The 27,889-nt window shown below is 43.6% G+C and overlaps 1 protein-coding gene across 1 annotated transcript in view; it reads right to left on the minus strand.

Moving 5' to 3' along the window:
- The window catches only part of TMPRSS15 (transmembrane serine protease 15), a 220,963-nt gene that overhangs the window by 67,290 nt on the left and 125,784 nt on the right, over positions 1-27,889 (minus strand). Inside the window, exon 6 of the mRNA XM_063953710.1 lies at positions 12,221-12,316. Within this exon, the coding sequence (XP_063809780.1) occupies positions 12,221-12,316 (96 nt within the window). The remainder of the gene's footprint in view (positions 1-12,220; positions 12,317-27,889) is intronic.

Below are 27,889 nucleotides of genomic sequence, written 5' to 3' on the forward strand. Positions count from 1 at the left end.
GCAGTTTTATGGCATTTAAGAGCAAATGGTCAATTGTCATTTGCTCCCATACAGTATATTACCAGGTTTTAGTTCCAACCAGCCAGATCTGACAGTAAATCTTCAGGTGTATGGTCAGCTTAAAGAAGGTAGAGACGTTTAAACATTTAAAAATAAAATATATTCTGTGTTAAAGTAGATATGACTGATTGTTTAAGTAGATACAGTAAGACATACTGTTAGACATACAATTGTCCATTTATGAGAGGATTCAGCATAATCCCCAGTATGTGCAATCATTTCTTAATCAGCCAATCACATTCGATGGGGGGAGAGGAACCAGTGATGGCATAATATGCTATTAATGGGGTAGTAGTTCATGTTAGTGTGAGCAGGCCAGATCAAAAAATGGGGGCCCCATCTCCTTCTGACCTGAGCTGTAATGCCGTCTAATCTCACCTCCAAACACAGTGTCAAACTTGAATCGCAAAAACCCTATACTCCTGAGGTAAGGTGGGGAACTAGTGGGTGACTGAAAAGGACATCAGGGGCCTAATACTTGAAGAAGTAGCTTGTACTCCTTGAATATTAGAAGAACAATATTTCACCTTTCAAAAACATGTTGAGCTGCAGCGAAGGGTCAAATATTAAATACACTCTGTGAATGGTGAAGTGTACCCTAGTTTAACTCTTAATTTTAGTGTAAAACAAGTTGCCCGCTATCTGGCTGCAATGGTACATACATAAGAATGTCATATCTTAAAGAATTGCATTTGCAGCACTTGAATTATCTAGGTCCAACCCTTTTGCTCTATTTGTTCCTAAATCTGAGGAGCCTGTTTATTCAAATATCCGATAAGCCCCCAAAAATTAACATTACTTATGTCTGCATATCACTGCAACAAAGAATATTTGTCATCGGTATTTACCATTACTAACTGCCCAGGGCATAGTCTGTGATATGAGTGCAGCCCAGTTTACGCCATCACTTTACTCCAGGTTGCTACGGTCCGCCACGAGGTCTATGCTGAATGCAGGTCCCTGTCGTTGCCAGGTGTCTGGGACGCTGTGTCTCTTCCACCCGCCCGGCCTGACAGCCCCTGCACAGTGCCTAGCAACTATGTTGTCCAAGAAGCTTCCGGCTCTCAGCCTGGATTAGTTTTGACAATTTTCTTTTATAGAAATAGTAATGCCTTCTTAATGTTTCTGATTCCTATTAGATTGCATGGTCTTTATGGTCATGAATTTTGGTCCATCCTGTAAAATTACAGCATTCAACACACATAGTTGAGTGGTGTAGGATTTGGTAACAAGTTTACCGAGGATCTATTCTCATATTTCCAATGATCATAGTGTAAATTGAACCAAAAAGTTCTTCCTTTGATCATACTGCATATGGAAATCCATAAAGACGTGTCATCATACATTGTTACTTAAGCCGCACCAAATAACCCCTCCCAGTGTGGCAGATCACTGGTGACTCAACAGCGCTAATCGGCTTTTACTCAAAATATTCGTCCTATGCGCACAAATAATCCTACTAGAAGTGACAAAAATGTTTTGCTAGTGTAAGCAGACCACTGTGATGTTCTACATGCAAATTTTAGAGAAACACGTGGTATGCTGCTAAGTCATATGTCTCAGAGCATCTAAGTCATGCCGGGCATCTCTGTATAGACACTAGGTGTATGAGGACACAGCGCAATCTTCAACTACATAGTGTTTCCTTTCAGTCTGATATGCTTTGATCAGATCAATTTGTGATTAGGCCAGATCAGGGTCATCCTAACAGCATTGTAGGCCCTGGCCCTGAGCACGTAATGAATGGGGCACCTACCCACCCATTCACAGGATTATATACATTTTAAAAAAAAACATGAATTGCCCCTCCTGTGGTCCTGCGCTGTCTCTTAACATGCTCAATGTCTCTCAAAATGCTTCCATACAATAAATGTCTGTCAGCCTTGCAATTGAAGGATAGCTCCAGCCATCCACCAGTCAGCATGCTCACAGCCTTTCACTGTGTGGCTGAAGACTGGGAGGCAGGTAGAGAATAGAAATGTGCAGTTCAGTACTTGAGAAATGCGAATCAACCCGAATTTTGTGGGTCCAAACCAAACCAAAACCCGGCCCAGATTCCCACGGAAGATCTGATCTGAATCGAGTCCCAATTCGAATCTTCCAGCGGTTCGGAATTTGGATTTTATATCCGAATTTTGGGTTTTGGATTGCAAAAATAACATGATTTTAGCTATTTTTATACATTTTTATCAATGATCATAGAAACTGAACCAAAATCCGAATCTGAACCAAAACACTTGAGAATGTTTTTGCCAAAGCCAAAACACAATGATGAATTAGAACCAAAAACAAAACCAAAATACCGGGGTCAACTCACATCTCTTTTAGAAAATGCTGCACTCTGATTGGTGGATAGCTTCGGCCATCCGCCAGTCAGCATGCTGACAGTTATTCACTGTCTAGCTGCAGGCTGGAAGACAAGTAGAGAGGCCCAGCCCACCCATGCTCAAAGTCCCCAAGAATTATCGTACCCTGGGCAGATGCCCAGTGTGCCTATATGTAAAGATGACCCTGGCCAGATAAATACTACAATTCCATTTTGCTACCCAAATGAGTAGTTTCCAGCTATGATCAACACATGCATATATATGGAGTAAAAAATACTGTGTATTTTATATACAATATAACTCCTTTTAGTTATTGTATGGGGGGAAAATATACATTTCCTTTAATACATAAAAGGACAAACAAAACTTGATATTTTTTCTGCAAGATTTTGTTGTGCGTTGAACTTAATTTGTGAGTCAAATGTATTTTCAAGATAAAATATGCAAACAATAAAATATGCAAATGTTTTATTAAGAAGTGCTTGTTTTATTCCACTATTTATGATTAGAAAGTGCAGACTGGCAGTTCTGCTTCTGGATACATGCAATGGGATAACAATTTATAATAACATAGCAGAATGTATAGAATAAAAGAAAGGAAAGATTGTCTTGAGAAAATGTGTTACATACATTATGCATAGACTTACAGTATATCACACAAATATGTCATGTAGAAAAAGAGAATTTTAAATATTGAGATCCAACGCAGAAGAAAAATGGATAGCACATACACACAGCCTCATATTGTTTAAATATAAAAACAATATATAATATTAGTTACCTATTTACGAGATCACTATATAAATTATATCTTCATAGGGAGAATAATTTAGCAATAGAAAAGCGGTGAAAAAGGTTTCGAACATTTCTACCTGCATATATTCCTGAAACTTTTTCTCCTTTACAATGCTCTACAAACCTCTTGAAAATATGCTACCTGCAGTACACGAGCAACTGGGTTAAGGGTCTATTTATCAATATAGTCCAAATATCTTCTCCTGTTACCTACAATAGTGCACAATTTAACAAAAATACTTTACAGAGGAAGCCAATTGGGCAAGTACTGTAACAGGGTTATAATGTACCCTGGGCTGCCCACCTTCCCCAGCACATGTGACATTACGAGTCCCCACAGTCACGCGCACAAGTCCCCAGGGTCGGACTGAGCCTCACGGCTCGTGGGAGTCATCACCCCAATGCTACTTTCAGAGGGCTAATAAAACTGATTTATAATTGGCCAGTTGACAAATCATCTTTAAGATGTTTGAGATTAAAGCTGGCCATACACCTAAAGATTTATTGTCAGATCTGGCTGATTTGAATGAAAATCTGGTAATGTATGGGCGCAAATTATAATTGACCATTTGCTCCCAAACACTGGAAAACAGACAAAATGGTCAATCAGACAAATTGGTTAATCCCATTTGATTTAACCAATTTGTCTGAATGACCGTTTTTGGCAGTTTTATGGCATTTAAGAGCAAATGGTCAATTGTCATTTGCTCCCATACAGTATATTACCAGGTTTTAGTTCCAACCAGCCAGATCTGACAGTAAATCTTCAGGTGTATGGTCAGCTTAAAGAAGGTAGAGACGTTTAAACATTTAAAAATAAAATATATTCTGTGTTAAAGTAGATATGACTGATTGTTTAAGTAGATACAGTAAGACATACTGTTAGACATACAATTGTCCATTTATGAGAGGATTCAGCATAATCCCCAGTATGTGCAATCATTTCTTAATCAGCCAATCACATTCGATGGGGGGAGAGGAACCAGTGATGGCATAATATGCTATTAATGGGGTAGTAGTTCATGTTAGTGTGAGCAGGCCAGATCAAAAAATGGGGGCCCCATCTCCTTCTGACCTGAGCTGTAATGCCGTCTAATCTCACCTCCAAACACAGTGTCAAACTTGAATCGCAAAAACCCTATACTCCTGAGGTAAGGTGGGGAACTAGTGGGTGACTGAAAAGGACATCAGGGGCCTAATACTTGAAGAAGTAGCTTGTACTCCTTGAATATTAGAAGAACAATATTTCACCTTTCAAAAACATGTTGAGCTGCAGCGAAGGGTCAAATATTAAATACACTCTGTGAATGGTGAAGTGTACCCTAGTTTAACTCTTAATTTTAGTGTAAAACAAGTTGCCCGCTATCTGGCTGCAATGGTACATACATAAGAATGTCATATCTTAAAGAATTGCATTTGCAGCACTTGAATTATCTAGGTCCAACCCTTTTGCTCTATTTGTTCCTAAATCTGAGGAGCCTGTTTATTCAAATATCCGATAAGCCCCCAAAAATTAACATTACTTATGTCTGCATATCACTGCAACAAAGAATATTTGTCATCGGTATTTACCATTACTAACTGCCCAGGGCATAGTCTGTGATATGAGTGCAGCCCAGTTTACGCCATCACTTTACTCCAGGTTGCTACGGTCCGCCACGAGGTCTATGCTGAATGCAGGTCCCTGTCGTTGCCAGGTGTCTGGGACGCTGTGTCTCTTCCACCCGCCCGGCCTGACAGCCCCTGCACAGTGCCTAGCAACTATGTTGTCCAAGAAGCTTCCGGCTCTCAGCCTGGATTAGTTTTGACAATTTTCTTTTATAGAAATAGTAATGCCTTCTTAATGTTTCTGATTCCTATTAGATTGCATGGTCTTTATGGTCATGAATTTTGGTCCATCCTGTAAAATTACAGCATTCAACACACATAGTTGAGTGGTGTAGGATTTGGTAACAAGTTTACCGAGGATCTATTCTCATATTTCCAATGATCATAGTGTAAATTGAACCAAAAAGTTCTTCCTTTGATCATACTGCATATGGAAATCCATAAAGACGTGTCATCATACATTGTTACTTAAGCCGCACCAAATAACCCCTCCCAGTGTGGCAGATCACTGGTGACTCAACAGCGCTAATCGGCTTTTACTCAAAATATTCGTCCTATGCGCACAAATAATCCTACTAGAAGTGACAAAAATGTTTTGCTAGTGTAAGCAGACCACTGTGATGTTCTACATGCAAATTTTAGAGAAACACGTGGTATGCTGCTAAGTCATATGTCTCAGAGCATCTAAGTCATGCCGGGCATCTCTGTATAGACACTAGGTGTATGAGGACACAGCGCAATCTTCAACTACATAGTGTTTCCTTTCAGTCTGATATGCTTTGATCAGATCAATTTGTGATTAGGCCAGATCAGGGTCATCCTAACAGCATTGTAGGCCCTGGCCCTGAGCACGTAATGAATGGGGCACCTACCCACCCATTCACAGGATTATATACATTTTAAAAAAAAACATGAATTGCCCCTCCTGTGGTCCTGCGCTGTCTCTTAACATGCTCAATGTCTCTCAAAATGCTTCCATACAATAAATGTCTGTCAGCCTTGCAATTGAAGGATAGCTCCAGCCATCCACCAGTCAGCATGCTCACAGCCTTTCACTGTGTGGCTGAAGACTGGGAGGCAGGTAGAGAATAGAAATGTGCAGTTCAGTACTTGAGAAATGCGAATCAACCCGAATTTTGTGGGTCCAAACCAAACCAAAACCCGGCCCAGATTCCCACGGAAGATCTGATCTGAATCGAGTCCCAATTCGAATCTTCCAGCGGTTCGGAATTTGGATTTTATATCCGAATTTTGGGTTTTGGATTGCAAAAATAACATGATTTTAGCTATTTTTATACATTTTTATCAATGATCATAGAAACTGAACCAAAATCCGAATCTGAACCAAAACACTTGAGAATGTTTTTGCCAAAGCCAAAACACAATGATGAATTAGAACCAAAAACAAAACCAAAATACCGGGGTCAACTCACATCTCTTTTAGAAAATGCTGCACTCTGATTGGTGGATAGCTTCGGCCATCCGCCAGTCAGCATGCTGACAGTTATTCACTGTCTAGCTGCAGGCTGGAAGACAAGTAGAGAGGCCCAGCCCACCCATGCTCAAAGTCCCCAAGAATTATCGTACCCTGGGCAGATGCCCAGTGTGCCTATATGTGGCCAGATAAATACTACAATTCCATTTTGCTACCCAAATGAGTAGTTTCCAGCTATGATCAACACATGCATATATATGGAGTAAAAAATACTGTGTATTTTATATACAATATAACTCCTTTTAGTTATTGTATGGGGGGAAAATATACATTTCCTTTAATACATAAAAGGACAAACAAAACTTGATATTTTTTCTGCAAGATTTTGTTGTGCGTTGAACTTAATTTGTGAGTCAAATGTATTTTCAAGATAAAATATGCAAACAATAAAATATGCAAATGTTTTATTAAGAAGTGCTTGTTTTATTCCACTATTTATGATTAGAAAGTGCAGACTGGCAGTTCTGCTTCTGGATACATGCAATGGGATAACAATTTATAATAACATAGCAGAATGTATAGAATAAAAGAAAGGAAAGATTGTCTTGAGAAAATGTGTTACATACATTATGCATAGACTTACAGTATATCACACAAATATGTCATGTAGAAAAAGAGAATTTTAAATATTGAGATCCAACGCAGAAGAAAAATGGATAGCACATACACACAGCCTCATATTGTTTAAATATAAAAACAATATATAATATTAGTTACCTATTTACGAGATCACTATATAAATTATATCTTCATAGGGAGAATAATTTAGCAATAGAAAAGCGGTGAAAAAGGTTTCGAACATTTCTACCTGCATATATTCCTGAAACTTTTTCTCCTTTACAATGCTCTACAAACCTCTTGAAAATATGCTACCTGCAGTACACGAGCAACTGGGTTAAGGGTCTATTTATCAATATAGTCCAAATATCTTCTCCTGTTACCTACAATAGTGCACAATTTAACAAAAATACTTTACAGAGGAAGCCAATTGGGCAAGTACTGTAACAGGGTTATAATGTACCCTGGGCTGCCCACCTTCCCCAGCACATGTGACATTACGAGTCCCCACAGTCACGCGCACAAGTCCCCAGGGTCGGACTGAGCCTCACGGCTCGTGGGAGTCATCATCCCAATGCTACTTTCAGAGGGCTAATAAAACTGATTTATAATTGGCCAGTTGACAAATCATCTTTAAGATGTTTGAGATTAAAGCTGGCCATACACCTAAAGATTTATTGTCAGATCTGGCTGATTTGAATGAAAATCTGGTAATGTATGGGCGCAAATTATAATTGACCATTTGCTCCCAAACACTGGAAAACAGACAAAATGGTCAATCAGACAAATTGGTTAATCCCATTTGATTTAACCAATTTGTCTGAATGACCGTTTTTGGCAGTTTTATGGCATTTAAGAGCAAATGGTCAATTGTCATTTGCTCCCATACAGTATATTACCAGGTTTTAGTTCCAACCAGCCAGATCTGACAGTAAATCTTCAGGTGTATGGTCAGCTTAAAGAAGGTAGAGACGTTTAAACATTTAAAAATAAAATATATTCTGTGTTAAAGTAGATATGACTGATTGTTTAAGTAGATACAGTAAGACATACTGTTAGACATACAATTGTCCATTTATGAGAGGATTCAGCATAATCCCCAGTATGTGCAATCATTTCTTAATCAGCCAATCACATTCGATGGGGGGAGAGGAACCAGTGATGGCATAATATGCTATTAATGGGGTAGTAGTTCATGTTAGTGTGAGCAGGCCAGATCAAAAAATGGGGGCCCCATCTCCTTCTGACCTGAGCTGTAATGCCGTCTAATCTCACCTCCAAACACAGTGTCAAACTTGAATCCCAAAAACCCTATACTCCTGAGGTAAGGTGGGGAACTAGTGGGTGACTGAAAAGGACATCAGGGGCCTAATACTTGAAGAAGTAGCTTGTACTCCTTGAATATTAGAAGAACAATATTTCACCTTTCAAAAACATGTTGAGCTGCAGCGAAGGGTCAAATATTAAATACACTCTGTGAATGGTGAAGTGTACCCTAGTTTAACTCTTAATTTTAGTGTAAAACAAGTTGCCCGCTATCTGGCTGCAATGGTACATACATAAGAATGTCATATCTTAAAGAATTGCATTTGCAGCACTTGAATTATCTAGGTCCAACCCTTTTGCTCTATTTGTTCCTAAATCTGAGGGGCCTGTTTATTCAAATATCCGATAAGCCCCCAAAAATTAACATTACTTATGTCTGCATATCACTGCAACAAAGAATATTTGTCATCGGTATTTACCATTACTAACTGCCCAGGGCATAGTCTGTGATATGAGTGCAGCCCAGTTTACGCCATCACTTTACTCCAGGTTGCTACGGTCCGCCACGAGGTCTATGCTGAATGCAGGTCCCTGTCGTTGCCAGGTGTCTGGGACGCTGTGTCTCTTCCGCCCGCCCGGCCTGACAGCCCCTGCACAGTGCCTAGCAACTATGTTGTCCAAGAAGCTTCCGGCTCTCAGCCTGGATTAGTTGGAAGTGCAGCAGTGCAGCTGCATGTCATTAGGGATTAACTGCTCTACCTTCATTGCCTGCTTGCTGATTGGTCAGTTACCCTTTATATACCTTGCTGGCCAACCCTCTGTGCTGGTTATAGCTTATACCTCTGGGTAAGCCGCTGGTCCCAGACTCCTGTCCAAGTTATTCCTGTGGATACTCTGCTAGTTTCCCTGCCTGTCTGTGTCCTGATTCCTGCCCTGCTTGCTACCACCAAAAGCTTGTGTGGCACCCTACCTCTGCCTTCCGTGTACTACAGCTTGCAGCTCTCGCCTCACCCCCTAGGATATTGTGTGCCTCACGCTCAGTCACTTCCCAGTTCTTCAATTCGGGGTCTTCAGCCTATTGGGTGAGCGGTTGGAGGTATTAAGTCCAGGGGCCCCCTAAGTACTGGTGTGTGCACCGAGAACTAAGGCAACAGTGGGGTGTTGCTATTGATGGAAGGTCCTCTTGAGGGCTCTAGAGGTCTCACCCCAATAGTTCTGGAGTTCCCCTTATCATCAAACAAATCCAAGTATCTTCTCGTTTATCAAGTCCAAAGATTCCCACGTTCATCAAGTCCAAGAACCCCAATTCTCACCAAGTCCAAGAGTCTCAACATTAAGCAAGTCCAAGAATCCTAACACAGGTTCAGACACAGCTGCATAACTGCACATGCCTATGCATTTCTGCACTGTACAAAAAGACTTCCACATGTTTTAAGGTCAGAATTAATTTGATAAATAGACCCCTAAATGAGAGCATTTATCTTTGTCCTGAGAAATATTTATTCTAACTGGAGAAAATGTACACTTATTGGATGTATAATGTGCATTATGACTGAGGGGGTGAATGAATACAATAATAAGCATGTAATACACAGAGTGTAAGAATGAAACTAATATCTATTTAGGTAATGTTATAGTATTCATTCATATTATAAGCTAAACTGTACACTTTTGTGGATTTACAGTAAATGCAATTTATATTGTGATTATTTTAATGTAGACTAAATCATTTTCCTTTTAATAAGAGAAGATAACTGTAGTAGACAGCCAACATGTATACTGGTGATGCCCACACTTGTTACATTAGCAAAAGACAGTTTTGCTCAATAACATGTTTAGCAATTTTAAATTCAATGTTGCATTCTAATTGTAGTATGTGATTAAGTTTTAAAATATTACTCTATAAAGAACATTTTATTCAAGGATAGAGCACCAGTCACTGGAATCATGGAAGCAGAAATAAGGAAATAAATAGCTAACAAAAAAATAAATAAAAAATCAGTCTGGTGGGCCTGCCTCAGATATCCAAATACTGTGATGAAGTGATATCTTTGGTATCTACTGTGGTTGATGTCTCTCCCTAAGGACCCACTACATACAGTATGCTTCTTTACAAACCCATCACTAAACCGCAAAATGAGTTGTGCAACCATATTTATAATGCAGCAAAACTACAGATTGCTTTCAACTAGAAACAATTAAATGTCCCGTCAATGCAAACCCTAATTAATACAATATGGTATTTAGCATCAATGGAATATATAACTCCATGACACTGTGCGGGAGTTCCATACAACTCGGGACCCTTGGTACTCTGCTTACAACAGACGGCTGCCCCGATTATAGTGAAGCAGGTCTTCTCTGGATATACAGTTTACAGTACTGTACTGTATGTTGACGTTTTCCCCTCTTACTCCTTCCTGTCTCCCTTATCACCATTTTTATTATTTTTATTAATTTGTCTGTTCTGTTTTTATTGTTTATTTATTTTATTGTTTGCTTTGTTTTTTGTTACCCACAAAATTAATAGTTGAATAATAATTCAGCTGTACTCGTTCCTTACTGGGCTCAGTGTTTTATTTGTTTTACCATGTATACTTTATGCAATTGCTTATTTGTACATTACAATTGCTTATTTGTATTCTTTTTCAACTATTTCAATAAGTACAGATATATATATATATATATATATATATATATTAAAATATATACTGAAAGCTTACAAGTAACATGACGATCAACTCTATGATATATCAACTCGCATCATGCGTAACTACAGTGTGAAGTATTGGTGCCACATCTACTGGATCGTGAAAACTGAAACTTCGTGAGTCAAGATAATTTCCTGATTAGTGATTGATATATAGTTGTATTTCCATGCAAATAGATCATCCCAAAGGTGCTTGATAGGGTTGAGGTCAGGGCTCTGTGTGGGCCAGTCAACTTCCTCCACACAGAACTCATCAAACCATGCATTTATAGTCCTTGCTTTGTGCACTGGAGCACAGTCATGTTGGAATAGAAAAGGACCTTCCCCTAACTGTTGGCACAAAGTTGGAAGCATAGCATTGTCCAAAATGTCTTGGAATGCAGAAGAATTAAGATTGCCATTCACTGGAGATAAGGGGCCTAGCCCAAACCCTGAAAAACAGTCCCATACCATTATCCCTTCTCCACCAAACTTCACAGTTGGCATAATACAGTCACGTAGGTAACGTTTTCCCGGCATCCGCCAAACCTAGACTCGCCCATCTGACTGCCCAACAGTGAAGCGTGATTCAGCACTCCACAGAACATGTTTCCACCGCTCCACAGCCCAGTGTCGGTGTGCTTTACACCACTTCATCCGATGCTTGGCATTTTCCACCGCTCCACAGCCCAGTGTCGGTGTGCTTTACACCACTTCATCCGATGCTTGGCATTTTCCACCGCTCCACAGCCCAGTGTCGGTGTGCTTTACACCACTTCATCCGATGCTTGCCATTGGACTTGATGATGTGACCCTTGCATGCAGCTGCTCAGCCATGGAAACCCATTCCATTAAGCTCCCGCTACACAGTTTTTGTGCTTACATTAATGCCAGTGGAAGTTCAGAACTCTATAGCTATGGAATCAGCAGAGCATTGGCGACTTTAACGGACCATGCGCCTTAGCAGTCGTTGACCCCTGTTTGGTGATTTACGTGGTGTTCCACTTAGTGGCTGATTTGCTGTTGTTCCTTCACGCTTCCACTTTCTAATAATATCAATATTGACCGTGGAATATCCAGCAGGGATGAAATTTCACGAACCGACTTATTGCAAAGGTGGCATCCTATCACAGTACCATGCTTGAAGTCACTGAGCTCTTCAGAACGACCCATTTTGTATCACAACTGGATGGCTAGGTGCTTTATTTTATACACCTGTGACAACGGGTCTGATTGAAACACCTGAATTCAATAATTAACAAGTGTGGCCAAATACTTTTTTTCCATATAAGATAGATAGATAGATAGATAGATAGATAGATAGATAGATAGATAGATAGATAGATAGATAGATAGATAGATCGGTGAGGGACAATAGTGTATCCAGTGAAGATCAGTTTAATCTAGAAGTTAATTTCTTACCTGAGTTGAACACTTAAGCTGCCATTGCTGCCTTTCATTAATATAGCAAATGTCCCATTTGCATCTGATGGTACATGTAATGTTGTTTTCACATCCCTGTAATAATAGCAGTGGTTTTGTTATACAATGAAGGGTCACATTGAGATAAGTAGAGCAACACATAGCTAGGGCTGATAAACTTTAATGCCAGGTGTACAGTTACATATTAGGTGAAGAGCTTAACAATTCCATGTATGTCAGACTGCACGTTACTTATAGTTGTATGAATATGAGCAAACAGGAACTACAGTACCAAACAAAACCACATGTCTATAGCAGTCTAGTAGTCATTAGTCATCCCCTCTTTCCAACCAGACCAGTGGTGGCACCAGAAGTGGGGCTGTATTGCAGTCAAAAACTCAAATAGGGAAGCCACACCAACTGCCAGTGAGTCGCAGCCAGCGATGTTTGTCAGCATTTGGGGTGGCAGTTGGTGTGGATCCCTTATTTGAATTTGAACTGCACTGCTGCCCCACCTCTGAAACTGCCACTGAACCAGACTCATCAAAATTTGATCTTATTAGATGTTAATTAGTCTTCCCTTTATCTTGCCCGGGTATGCCCCCATTTATGTCATTAATCACCCCAATTACATCTGGTTCCAAACTTGTAGGAGCAATTAGTTGTAATGTGGGAGATTTTCCACTGGCAAATACAACATAAGCGTATTGTACTGCAGATCAGAGAATTAAAGAAGTAAAACAATGGGGGTCATTCCGAGTTGATCGCTCGGTAACTACTTTTTGCAGCCATGCAAACGCATAGTCGCCGCCCACTCGGGAGTGTATTTTTGCTGTGCAAGTGTGCGATCGCATGTGCAGCCGAATGGTACAAAAATAGTTTGTGCAGTTTCTGAGTAGCTCAGAACTTGTTCAGCCCTTGTGATCACTTCAGCCTGTCCGGTCCCGGAACTGACGTCAGACACCCGCCCTGCAAACGCTTGGATACGCCTTCATTTTCCCAAACACTCCCAGAAAACGGTCAATTGCCACCCACAAACGCCCTCTTCCTGTCAATCTCCTTGCGATCGGCTGTGCGCATGGATTATTCGTTAAATCCATTGCCCAGTAACGATCCGCTTTGTACCCGTACATCGCGCCTGCGCATTGAGGTGCATACGCATGCGCAGTAGTGACCTGATCGCTGAGCTGCGAAAAAACGTCAGCGTGCGATCAGGTCGGAATGACCCCCTATGTCTCTCTAATGCTCGGTAAATGCTGTAATCACATATAGTAACATAAGTGCTTGCTGCAACAGAAATATCATTATGCAATTGTATTTTCATTAAAGTATTTACAGTGACTACACAAGTTGCTGCTATCCCTGATGACAGTCCTACACTTAGGGAAAAAGTTAATCGCCAGTGAATTTCAGTATTGGCGAGATTCTGGTGAGTCTGATTAATGTTCTAAAGCAGGTTGGTTTTGCCTTTTAATTGGTTGCCAGTTTAAAACATTCGGCAGACTTGATGGAATCTCGACGCTACCTGCTATGACTTTCTCCCCCCCCCACAGTCTTATTGCTTGGTCTATTATTTGAAACAAAGCAAGCAGATGTCGATGTCCCTTCCCTGTGACTATACCATGCATGAAGATGGAACGCCATCCACAGATGCTTTGATTGAAACAGACTGGTAAGATGACAGTGCAGTGTGAAGCTGGACTATTACAACCTTTGGGGATAGACACATTGGAATGTTCTTATTTACATAATCACAGCTCGTAGGTGAAATCCGCCACCTAATCATTTGGGGACATCTGGCCCCTGATGATTTACAGTATATGCCCAATTGCATTATATACATATTACTAATAATGTGACCAGAGCTGGTGCTAGGGTGTTTGGCGCCTCCCTGCAAACTATAAATTTGCGCCCTCTCTCCAATACTTAATAAAGGGAAAGCACACACTGAAGGCACGTGTGGTCTCACAAGGAAGGGGTGTGCCCACACAATTGTACCCCAAATTCACATTACATCCCACAGTAGCATAATGTTATTCACATTACACCACAGCAATGTTCCTGATTCATATTATACCACATAGTAGTGCCCCTTAGTCACTTTATGACCCACAGCAGTGTCCCTTATTCAGGGCTTAAAGTGAACCTGGAGAGTTGGAGGAAATACATATTTGTGCCCTAACCCCCATACTGTCTAAAGTAACAGTGCGCGCCGAAGGCGCGCGCTGCAAAAAAGGGGTCATTAGGAAGGGACATGGCCACATAATGGTAACCCCAATTCAAATTACACCACACAATAGCACAAAAGTATCGTCATTACACCGTATGTAGTGACCCTATTTCATATTACGTCACACAGTACTGCCCCATATTCACGTTATGCTACACAGTAGTGCCCCATATACACAATTCCCATGACAGCAGTGCCGCTTATACACATAATAATGCCCACGGTATCAGTGCCACGTAAACAGTTACACATAATAATGCCCACAGTATCAGTGCCACTTATACACACAATAATGCCCACGGTAGCAGTGCCGCTTACACACATAATAATGCCCACGGTAGCAGTGCCACGTATACAGTTACACATAATAATGTTCACAGTAGCAGTGCATCTTATACACACAATAATGCCCACGGTAGCAGTGCCGCTTACACACACAATAATGCCCACTGCACCTGTGCCACTTATACACATGCCCACAGTATTAGTGCCTCTTATACATATAATAATTGCCCCCCCCCCCCCCTGTGTGTGTGTAATAGATAGATAGATAGATAGATAGATAGATAGATAGATAGATAGACAGATAGAGCTCTGGTTAAAAAAAAAATACAAATAGAAAGCACACACTTACAGCAGCAGCATTCAATACATTAGAAAAAAATAGTTTTCAAAGAGTTAAAGTCACTTTTGGCAGAGTCGGCCTGCTCTGACCACACTCAAGCTCCTGCATCAGCATGTTGTAGAGGGGGAGGACTGGAGCGCAGGGAGTACGGAGAACAGCTTCATGTTATAAATCACAAGCAGCCAGGAAGTGGAACAGAAAGTGAAAGTGGACAGCCTGTGCGGACGGGAGTGAAACCCCTCCTGCGTGTTCTGATGGTAGGGGGAGGGAGGGAAGATCAGCTGCTGGACTGGACTCTGTGACAGGTGCTCTGGCAGCCGGCAGCAACAGCGCACAGCAGCAGAGTCTCAGAGCAGGGAGAGCGCCTCTCTTGGACAGTGCCTCCCTGCTTTGCAAACTCTGTTGAGCGGTTTGCGCCGGCTCTGAATGTGACCGCCCTAAGCTACAATTACTTGTTTCTTCATTGCAGATTTTTATTCAGTTTACTTGTAGAGTAGTTCTCCCAAATTGTAAAAGATGTTGAAGAATCAATCAGTACTGTACATCACAAGCTGTAATGTCCTCCCTTATTTTATCTGGACAAATAACACTTTCTAATTCTAACCCATAGCTCAGGCATTCCCAACCTCAGACCCCAAAGCACACCAACAGTGCAGGTCTTAGTGATATCCAGGCTTCAGCAAAGATGGTTACATCAAAATAACTAGTAACTAGCACTAATTAAGGGGGTGATTCAGATCTGATCGGTGGGCTTCTAACTTTGCTGTCCTGCGTTCAGATAGTCGCCGCCCCCCCAGGGGGAGCGTAAATTCGCCGTTCAAGAGTGCAATGGCATGTGTACGCCAAGCTGCAAAAATCCGCTGTGTGCAGTCTCTGCGCAGCCCAGCACTTACTCCTCCAGTGCGATGAGAACAGGCTGATCGGCGCTGGAACTGACGTCAGGAAACCTCCCTGAAAACGCTTGTGCACGCCTGCATTTTTCCAGGCACTCCCAGTAACGGTCAGTTACCACCCGCAAACGGCCTCCTCCTGTCAATCACCTAAGGAACGCCCTTGCGATCGGATTATTCGCACCATCTCGTCGCTGCCAGGCAATGCCCTTTGTTGTTGTCCGGTGCATACGCATGCGCAGTAATGACCTGATTGCCCGCTGTGCGAAAAAGCACAGCAGTGATCAGATCTGCATCACCCCTAAGTCACCTGTGCTCAATCATGGATATCAATAAAACCTGGACTGTTAGTGTGCCTTTAGGACCGAGATTGGCAATACCTGCAATAGCTTGTCATTTCAGGGTGGTTTTAATGTTCATGCTTTGGGGCCTAATTCAGACCTGATCGATGCGGCCGATTAGCGAACGACTGCATGCATATGGATCGTAATGCACAGGCGTAAGGACAAACTGTGAAAAAATCCTGCGTCTTTTTTGATTGCTAGGCGAACACAGGTTGATTGAGAGGAAGCGGGCGTTTGGGAGTGGTAACTGCCCATTTCTGGGAGTGCCTGGAAAAACGCAGGTGTTCCTAAGCGTTTTCAGGGAGGGTGTGTGATATCCGCTCCGGCCCCAATCAGCCTGTTTGTATCGCACTGTAGGCGTAGGTCCTGGGCTATGCACAGACTGCACAGTCTGGAAAAATCATTCGATGGTGAGTGAGTTGCGAACGGATTTGCAGCTGAACAGCATTTGCAAAGCTTTTTGAATGGCGTACGCAGACTTGCACGGGGCGGTTTTTCACTCTGTCTTGGCGCTGACTTTCCGATCGCAGACCTCTGCAAATTCGTAGAGGAGTGATCGGGTCTTAATTAGGCCCTTGGTGACATTGATCCAATTTTACTGTACATTTTAAGCAGCCGTAAATCACTAGCAGTATCTTGGACAGTCATTGATAAATACTTTCTATCTAGCCCCCATTTATAACTACACAGACTTACATTGTCTAAATTCATTAACACCTCACTGTACTAAAAACTATGATGACAACTAGGAAATAATAGTAATTACTGTATAGCAGTGCCTGCACCTGCCCCAGTGCCCAGCAGCGGTGGAGTGAATGTTCTGCCAGTTTCCACATGTATTAAGTAGAGATGTGCGGTTCTGTTCTCCAGAAGTCTAAATCCACATGAATTGTGTGCATCTGAATAAAACCAAAACCTGGTCCGGATCTTACAGGGAGATCCATTCGAACCGAATCCCGTTTCGGATCTTCTCAATGGTGGTCATTCCGAGTTGTTCGCTCTGTAATTTTCTTCGCATCGCAGCGATTTTCCGCTAATTGCGCATGCGCAATGTTCGCACTGCGACTGCGCCAAGTAAATTTGCTATGAAGATTGGTATTTTACTCACGGCATTACGAGGTTTTTTCTTCGTTCTGGAGATCGGAGTGTGATTGACAGGAAGTGGGTGTTTCTGGGCGGAAACTGGCCGTTTTATGGGAGTGTGTGAAAAAACGCTACCGTTTCTGGGAAAAACGCGGGAGTGGCTGGAGAAACTGAGGAGTGTCTGGGCGAACGCTGGGTGTGTTTGTGACGTCAAACCAGGAACGACAAGCACTGAACTGATCGCACTGGAAGAGTAAGTCTCGAGCTACTCACAGAGAAGTCTTTTCGCAATATTGCGAATCTTTCGTTCGCTATTTTGATAAGCTAAGATTCACTCCCAGTAGGCGGCGGCTTAGCGTGTGCAATGCTGCTAAAAGCAGCTTGCGAGCGAACAACTCGGAATGAGGGCCCATGCTTGGAATTACATTTTTTATTGATTTTTATCAATAATTAACAATTGTGAATCAATTTTTAACCGGGCCAAAAACCAAATCCAAACCAAAACATATGAGGGTGGTTTTGCCAAAATAGAACCAAATCCAAATTAAAGGGGTCCACAACACATCTCTAGTGTTAAGCAATTGGCCCATTCGTTATCAGAGTTCAGATGGCATTGGTTCCAGGATCCCACTTCCTTTATACTGTATGTGAAGAAGGTCCGGGGAGTGGATCCCTCTGCCGCCTCCACACTGTGTAACCCTAGCGGGACTCATGAATTTTGGACTGCGCTGCTGCCCCACCTTTGCAAGTGCCACTGGTCTGGTATAGGTCCTGATACTAATAATGACAGCTGCATCAGTGGATGTAAGTACAGCAGGCGGGATAGGCTTCCACATGCAATCATCTGGATTTTTATAATGCAAATATGGATTCTCACATTTCTGTAATGTAGTAAGCAGGCATCCACAGCCAAGTATAAAAAGTGGCTGCAGGTGCGCCTGACTCAGAATAAACCCTGCAGTGTCTTCTATGCTCAAGAAAAGCAAATGGATAAAAATCTAATTTTTGTGGATTATTAACATGTTGCCATCATTAGAACTAGATAATGGAAGAAGCAGGGTCCCCTAAACAGCACAGTCAGGGCCGGTCTGCCCCTATCTGGCACTTCTGGCAAATGCCAGAAGGGCTGATGGTCCGGTGGGCCGGTCTGGTCCACAGAAAGCCGGGAAGGCTGCACTCAGCGCAGCTCCTGGCTCTCTGGTTTTTCCCCTGTTGCCGCCGCCTCCGCAAGGCGTGCCCTGTTGCGAAGCAATATGGGGGTGTGCCGTGAGTCCACGCCCTCTGACTCGTGACATGACCCCATTTGCAGTGTCCACGTGCGCGCACACGTATGCCATGGCTGAACGGAGTCCCCAGTCCATCCCCGAGCACAGTAGTCAGTATGAAGCTCATGTGGAATGTGAGCACCGTTCTGCTGTTCCCTAATTATGACCAGTGGCGCATCCAGGGGGGGTTTCCGAGCACCCAAAAAAAAACCTCCACAATTTTTTTTTTTTTTTGCTGCATGAGTATTATTAATGGCTGTCTAGCATCCTCTGCAGCCTGCTGTCTTCCTGGTGGCACTTGTAAGTGCTTAATAAAAGTTTACTTTGTTTTAATTATAGTACATATATATCCATGTGCATACATATATACACATGTATATATATATATATATATACACACACACACACTCTAGTTTTACGGACCCAGCATATACTGGGTCACCTCAGTCCCCACCCCTGTGATTGGCTCCACCCAGTTCTGGAACCCCCCCATGCAAACCCTGCGTTTGCCACTGATTATGACCCTTTATCTTTAACAGCTGATATGACTGTGATGATTTGGAAATCTCTCATTTGCATCAACAATTTTCCAAGTATTAATAATTACAAAGAGACCTAGATTTTGAGAGTTGTGTCTAGATTAAATTACACTTGAGTCTTTAAAACATCAAATAAGAATTTATCTAGTTCACTGATAAGCATAAAGGAGCTTTTGCAATTATCTTTGCTACCTGCAGAGTTGGGGGACAGCTAGAATGATGTGAAGTCTGTGTCATCAGCTTGTCATGTGTATGCTGTAGCCACTGGCATCAGTAGGTAAAGTAAATATTTTTGTTACAGATCACAGCCACAACATTTTTCCTGTGTGCTGCATTAATTTATGGTAACAGGTGCACCTTAAGCAGGACAAGAGGAACATCTTTCTATAGCTACGTGCAATGTCAATGTCAGACGCAGTGGAACCATTTTTTGCCACTGCACATGCACCAAAGCCACACTGCACAGCGCATGTTTAGTGATTGCGTATGCACATAGGATTTCTTGCAAAGTGAGTGACAAGTAGTCAACATTTGAGGGAGGTAACGGGGTGGTTAGAGAAACACTGGCGTGTCAAGACCATTTTCTAGGTGTTGTCCAGGGAGCAGGGAATAGGGGATGGGTACTAATTACCTGGGCCTGGGCTTGGTGGAGATCACCTGCTAAGGGGGACACTGTCCCCACCTTTGCCTGTCTCGTGTGTAGTCCCCACTGACCCCTCTGTGGCCTTGTGGTGTTGGATTTGGCCACGCCCCCTCATTACCAAGGCCCGTGGCTGCTTTCCATGACCATGGTGTTGCAAATCTGTTGGCAGTTGCAGATGCCCCCGGCATCCTAGGAGAGCTGCTCAGTCTGAGACAGTTGGGTTGCTCAGTGGACTGATGCCGCAGCTGATGTTCCTGTTTATGTCCATAAGTGGTGGATGTGAGATGCTGGCAGTGGGCGTCTCTGTGCACAAGACAATGACTGAGTCATTAGCATATTTTTACAAGTACTTGCAACAGAAATCACAGCTGCCCATGCAACCGCGTGCACCTCTGTCATCGTTCTGGTGACACCAGCATTTGGCTCATAGGGTGCCTGGAACCCAGCATACAGAGCATCCCAGGATTGCCTTAGGACACACCCAGCTTTCAGCTTCATCTCCTGGGCCACTCTGCTGTAACATTATAATGTAACCTCTTCGGGGGAGGAGGGCACATAGGGCCAGTGACAGGTCTGCTGTCTTGCGGGCATATTTATGTACTGCAGCTGACAAGAAAGATTTTGATTGCAACTTATTGCAGCAATAGCTACTCTTTTCTCTGCCAATTTAGTTACAAAACATTGCCGGGGCAGCTAAGTGGTACTCCAGTGATACTGTCTGGAAGTGATACCATAAGTCATAGTCCTACTGTGCTAGCCTGTCCTGAAGTAGTGAGAGAGAATACAAACCAATCACCTTCCGTTGTTTTTATAGCATAGCCTTAAAAATGACAGAAGCTGATTGGATAGAACTTTGGTCCTGATTCAAAAATGTATGCAATGCCGATATTTATGGAGTTGAGTGATTATCGGACAAATGTGCATTGCACCATGGTCACACTGCACATGCTTTGAGGTACGTTAACAATGCCACTCACAGTGAGAATGGGCTCTAAAGTTCATATCTACTCATCTTGAGGTGGTCTACTTTTTAAAATGGTAGGCCGTGTTGCGCTATTACATTCTTCCATTCTCCCAGTACATAGGAAGCATTTAAGCAAAAACAGGGGAAAAAAATGAACAATGCAATTTTGATTAAACAGCACATTTTCTATTCAAATCTTCGCCGCAAACCCCCCGGCCCCCTATCATGCTCGGCGGTGCAGGGGCATTTCTACAGAGGAGGGGGCCTGTGTTCACCTCCGGGTGGGCCCCCTCCTCTGTACGGCGCTGTAGACTCCGGCATTGTGCCGGAGTCTATTGCGCATGCGCAGGTCTCTGCAAACATGGCGCCCGCCATGATCCGGAGACCAATTTGGTGGCCATTTTGGCGTGATTTCCACCACGATTGCAGGTCCTGGCGCTGGACTCCAGAAAGGTAAGTGTGAAAATAGGTGCAATGGGTGCGGTGTGGGCCCGCCCTTGGACCCAGGGGCCCGTGTGCACCGCACCCATTGCACCCATTATAGAAACACCAATGCGGCAGTGGTATTCTAATGTTACTGCCGTCAGGTGCGACAACTTAATTTCAGCTCACAACCCCCGGAGTTAGTGAGCTGAAATGCGTGTGGAGAGAAATACGGGTGTCTCCACGATCGCGCTCATTACTTTAGTATAGTTTAGACGCTTGATGCGGCTAAACCAGACTGTAATGAGCGCAATCAGCGCGATAACGGGGCACATTTGAATATCGCCCTTCTAAAGTGATGGAAGATAGCAAGTGCGATATCTTTTGAATCCAGACCATAAAATTCTGTTTTTCATTATAATGGGGAAAAAAGTGGATTATTGGCAAATAAAGAACCACAAACTGTTTCTTTGTGGAACTTAATGTGACATTTTTTTTTGCATTTTCTTTTGGTTCCCAGTCTTCAATTTATTTATTTTTTGGGCCATTTGATTTAACTTTTCATTTTTTTTCATGGAACTATTAGAATGAGGCTAATTGGGCAGTATTTTCTGAATATACAAAAGTGTTCTGAAAAAAACAAGGTATAATTTGTGTGGGTACCGCATAAAAAAAAAGATTGATATTGATGTTGGAATGTAACGAGTGCAAATGTGAAAAAAATTACCTCAGCACAATGGGTTAAGGGACACATTGAGGTGATCTAATTGGCACATTTTTATCTATTCTGTGATACATGTACATATTAATTTACCCTTATTTATATATCAATTATGTTGTTTACTTTACACTCTTGTTTTTGTGTTGTTCATTATGTGATTTAAGCTTATTTGTCTGTATTATTTAGTACAGGCCCTGCAGGTATTGCTAAAGAAATAAGTATGGAAAAATAAACTGAAAAAAATTGTGTAAATCCTAGAAAAAATGTGATGTTTGTTAAGCATAGGAGGTGGAGGGTGTGAAATCCTGAGGAGGCAGGCCAGAAGAGCTCGGGAGGCCTGCAGAGTTCGGGAGGCCAGCAGAGTTCAGGCTCAGTACCACATGAGAGAGATAAAAGTAATAATAAAATTGCAAAAATTAGTAAAATGCGTGAAAGGCCTTACCCTTTCTTTTTTTTTTTAAAACATATAAATAATAATGGCTCTTATTACAGAAAGAAGAATTTTGCTAGGAGCTCTGTCATGTTGCTAATCCTACCATAATACGGTACAATTTCTCAGGATCCCTGGAACGACTGGCCCACCACTCTTCAGCTCTAAGGCCCTCATTCCGAGTTGATTGCTCGCTAGCTATTTTTTGCAGAGCAGCGATCAGATAGGGAAGTGTATTTTCGTTTTGCAAGTGTGCGATCGCATGTGCAGCCGAGCGGTACAAAAAAGTTTTGTGCAGTTTCAGAGTAGCTCTGGACTTACTCAGCCCTTGCGATCACTTCAGCCTGTCCGGTCCCGGAATTGACGTCAGACACCCGCCCTGCTAACGCCTGGACACGCCTGCGTTTTCCCTACCACTCCCAGAAAACGGTCAGTTGACACCCATAAACGCCCTCTTTCTGTCAATCTCTTTGCATTTGGTTGTGCGAATGGATTCGTCGCTAGAAGCATTGCACAGCAACGATGTTGTTTGTACTCGTATGACACGCGTGCACATTGCGATGCATATGCATGCGCAGTAGTAACCTGATCGCTGCGCTGCGAAAAACGACAGCGAGCAATCAACTCGGAATGAGGGCCTAAATCTGGTGCAAGTCTGTCACTTGAAAAATGCCTTATAATGTGGGGATATCATAAAGTAAAATAAAGGCAGGCTAAACACGCCTTTATTGTCTAACTTTCATTAAACTGATAATTATGGAAAGGTTGCTGTGATTTTGTGCAAATGTTGCACCTACATAACAAAGCCTAGTTGATGTGAAGTGTGATATTCTGAAAGAAGACTTTGGAGTCTTGTGGCGATAATTTTGGATAGAGATCTACAGTTAGCAAAGTGATGGGGTGGGAGGATTCCAAAGTTGGGGATCTTTATTCAGAAGAAGAATACTACATTCTAAAAGAGTTGGGACCAGGGTGTGGTGATGAATTTTGCAGCAATCTCCATCTGGTCCTAGAGTTATGTGGAGGTGCAAATGTTTAATGATGAAATGTAATTCTTCCTTGGTTATTTCCCCCTCCAAATAGGCCTTCTGAGGGAAATGGGCATCCCTGGGAAGCCTAGAATGAAGGTCAAGATCTACGGTAGAATCTCCATAAAAACCACCATAAATATTTTGAAACAATGGGAGTATGTATTTGGAGGAGATAGCTAAAGAATGCATGGAAGGATGATTGATGATTAAGATATTTTTGGGTTTATACATAGGTGTTGCCCTTTGAGCAAGGAGACACCCCAGTGACAATATTTATGCTTACTTAGAGATAGCAAGTGATGTGCTTTGGTTAATAAATGTTTTCATTAGCAGTTTGGCAAGGTTATCATCCAAAGGGGTTGCAGAGTAAGCATGGAAGGCAGATGACAGGCCATTCGGGTTCATGTTTTTCCTGGAAACGTACAGTGTCCAGTGATCGGCCAATGCCAGACTGCCCTATAGGTCTCCCAAGAAAGTGATATAAAAATTGTTATCTAAGTATTCAGTCAAGGCTTAAAGTGATCAGAGTGGATAACTAAGAGGGAGACAGTCAATTTTTGTAGGATAAAGGGACAGAGATAACAGGGCATGGTCAGTGACTAATATATCATGACATTTAATACTTTTCAGTTGATCGAGAAGGTGATTAGATAAAAGAAGGTAGTCAAAGCAGAAGAAGGATCAGTGTACCGCTCAGTCGTACTGTATGTGAAAGAATGATCTGTGAGATTGAGAAGATGCCAAAGGTCCATGAGATGATGAGTAGAGGACAATGTGGGAATGTATTTCTTATGAAAGGAATCAAGATCTCTCAGAGGGGGAGACTTATCTATCGTTTGGGTCAGCTAAAACATTAAAATCACCACCCACAATAATATTTACAGTATATGGTCTCTGTGCCAAAAGTTGTGTAATTGTGTGAAACAAAGGAGCAGCATCAATATTTGGTGTGTAAATGTTCACCATGTTATATGATAACTTAAAAATGTTGACTTCCATAATATTATAACACCCTTGGGATCAGTCTGTCTGTCAATGATCGTGTAGAGGAGATGACGCCAAAAAAGTATGGCCACACTGCAGGATTTTAGGTGGCATGGGGCAGAGATACATGGGTCAATCCAAGGGGCTTTAAGGGTAGAAGAGATTGAGGAAACCCAGTGTCTCCTGTATGATTATAATAGCAGGCCAAAAACGTCTTACATGAGCGATCTCCCTACTTCTTTTAATAGGTGAATTAGGACAACCAATATTCCAGGAGAAAACTTTCAAATGGACCATCAGAATCAGTTTTATTAGTCTGAAAGTTTGACATGGCTATCCCCAAATCCCAGTACAGACTACAGGCACTGCAGGCATTGCTCAAGGAATGAGCAGGAACAAATAAATTGAAGAAGAGGGTGCACATCCTAAAAAAAATAGGAGGTAGAGGGTGTGAAATCCAGAAGATGCAGGCCAGCAGAGTTTGGGCTCAGTACCACATGGGAGAGATAAAAGTAATAATAAAATTGCAAAAATTGTACAGTAAAAGGCGTGAAGAGCCTTACCCTTTCTTTTTCTATTTGTAGAATATATATCAAAATAATGGCTCTTACTACAAAAAGAAGAATTTTGCTGGGAGCTCTGTCATGTCGCTAATCCCACCATAGTGCGGCTTTACAAGATAACACCACATAAACACACATAAGCTCAGGTATAACAAAATATGTTTGATTTAAATGGAATGACCACTATTCCATCTGGCTAATAATCAGTAACACTGCTTGACATTTACTCTAAAACTGTAATATGTCAGATATAAGGATTAGAGATTACACACTGGCAATCCTTTGCAGTTATTTATCTACATAACTTTATTGGGTGTACTGTATTATTCATAAATGTCTTAAAATATTTTATTTGAGGATTTAAAGCTCTTCTGTGGAACTAAATGCTATAATTTATCATTTGGTAAATATATGGATTCTAAAAATACTCCAGCAAAGGAACAAAACAACTGGTTCTCAAACTCATATATATTTAAAATTATTCATACATATGTGAATTAAAATACAGTAGAAGAAGAGATATTTATTTTACATGCTGCCTACATTATATGTGACAACATAATGAAATGTTTTAAATGATAATGGAACAAAACTAAATTCAAAAACAGGATATAAAGGCATAGGGGAATGGTGTGTGTAACTGAAAAATGGGTGTGGCTTCATGCCAAATGAGCTACACCCCACACATTTTGGGGGTAGGACCAGAGGCGTCACTAATGTGTGCCCGAGAAAAGGGGGAATGGCCTTGCGGGTAATGGGTGTGACCTCGTGGCCCAAACTCCCTTTTCTATCATTATGGTTGCTCCTGGAGACCAGTGTGAGTGCAGTGCCTGGTCTTACACAGTGACAGGAGCCGGGTACTGCACCCCCGTTGTGACGCCACTGGGTATGACTCCATGTCATGCCCCGTTATTGTCACACTGGGGGTTTGTCCAGCACTCCAGGAGTGGTGGGCTATTCCCAGACTCACCCAGCACAGTGCAGATGACTTGTGCGTGTGTCACCCATTATCCGAGTGCCTCCCCAAATGTCCCACCCTCCAGCAGAAAAGATAGAAATATCTATATACATAGATAGATAGATATATATATATATATCTGTAAATATAGAAAGATATTGTATATCGATAGCTAGACAGATAGATATATAGATAGATAGATAGATAGATAGATAGATAGATAGATAGATAGATAGATATATAGCTATCTCCTATATATTAGCCCAAGTCTGTGACTCGGTGCTGGCCGTAACGCTGGGCGGAGTCACAGATGTTGGCTAAGCTACTGACGTCACACACCCTTCTCCCCCCAGACCCGCGCCGAAGATGTGAGGGCGGGAGGCGACGCTCTGTCTGAAGCCGAGCGCCTGTCACTCCCGCTCCCCGCCTGAGCCCCAGCGCCTCTCTCCTGCCGTCTGCCCAGTGAGGAGAGAGGCAACCCTCCGTCCGGACCTCCAGGTACAGCGGGTCCCCGGCTGCCGGGGGGGGGGGGGGGAGGGAAGGAAAGATGTGCCTGGCGCCCTGGGGGGGAGATGTGCCTGCCAAGGGGGAAGGTCTGCCTGGCGGGGGGGACATATGCCTCGCGGGGGAGATGTGCGGCTCACGCGGCAGCGGGGACAGCGCACACTGCTGTGCTCCCCAGCTGCCGAGGGAGGTGTGCCTGGCGTGGGGGGGACACACATGTGCCTGGCTGGGGGGACACACATGTACCTGGCTGGGGGGGGGAATATGTGCCTGGAGGGAAGGGGGGGATATACTGTACATGTGCCTGGCTGGGGGGGAGATGTGCCTGGCTGGGGGGGGAGATGTGCCTGGCTGGGGGGGGACATGTGCCTGGCTGGGGGGGACATGTGCCTGGCTGGGGGGGGACATGTGCCTGGCTGGGGGGGCGGGATAAATGTGAGGCAGAGCGCCTCACGCGGGAGCAGGGACTCCCCACAGTTACCCTGACACTGCGCCTGGGTGGCCTGCGGACCTGCTGCTGCTAATGGACAACCACCCCCAGCGCCTCCTTACCCCCTACCCCACCTGTGGCACCCCCACACTCGCCCATCCACCACCTTCCACCATCCGCTGCACCACCACCCCACCCCCACTTTCCGCGCCTCCAGACCCCCCAGCCTCTACAGACACCCTCCCCCATCCACCGTCAACCCCCGCAGCCGCACATCCCCCACACGCAACGCCTCCTCACCCCATACCGCACCTGCAGCACACCCGCTGCCACCCATCCACCACCCACACTGCCCTCGGACCCTTCCACCGTCCGCCGCACCTGCCACTCCCCCACACGCAGCGCCTCCAGACCCTCTACACCACCCACGCACCCCACTCCGCTGCACCTCCCTCATCCACAGAACATCCCATCCGCACACCCCCATCCGCAGGGGACACACAACATCTACAGACATCCTCCCCCATCCGCAGTCATTCCCCGCAACCAACCCCACCCGCACCAACCCCTTCTGACCTCCTACCCCACTGCACCCACCCCTCAACCACCCGCAGCGCCTCCAGACCCCCTCCCCCATCTGCCACACTCCCGCACCTGCTCCTCCCCCACATGCATCGCTTCTGGACCCCTTACCCCACCCTCAGCGCACTCACCCCTTCCCCACCCGCACCACCTTGTGACAGCCTGCTCCACTACACCCGCCCCTCCACCACCCGCAGCACCTCCCAACCCCCTCCCCCATGTGCTGCACCTGCCCCTCCCCCACACACGGCACACTCGCCCCTTCCCCACCTGCAGCGCCTCCGGAACCCCCTCCCCCATCCGCCTGATCCCCGTACCTGCCCCTCCCCTACCCGCCGCACCTACCCACTGCTCCTCCCGACCCCATCTGACAAACCCCCCTACGCCACGCGCGTCACTTCCGGACCCCCTACCCCACCCGTGGCGCACTCGCCCCTTCACCACCCGCAGCGCCTCCGGA

The sequence above is a fragment of the Pseudophryne corroboree genome, chromosome 2 (assembly GCF_028390025.1).
Source record: "Pseudophryne corroboree isolate aPseCor3 chromosome 2, aPseCor3.hap2, whole genome shotgun sequence".
Lineage (NCBI taxonomy): Eukaryota > Metazoa > Chordata > Amphibia > Anura > Myobatrachidae > Pseudophryne > Pseudophryne corroboree.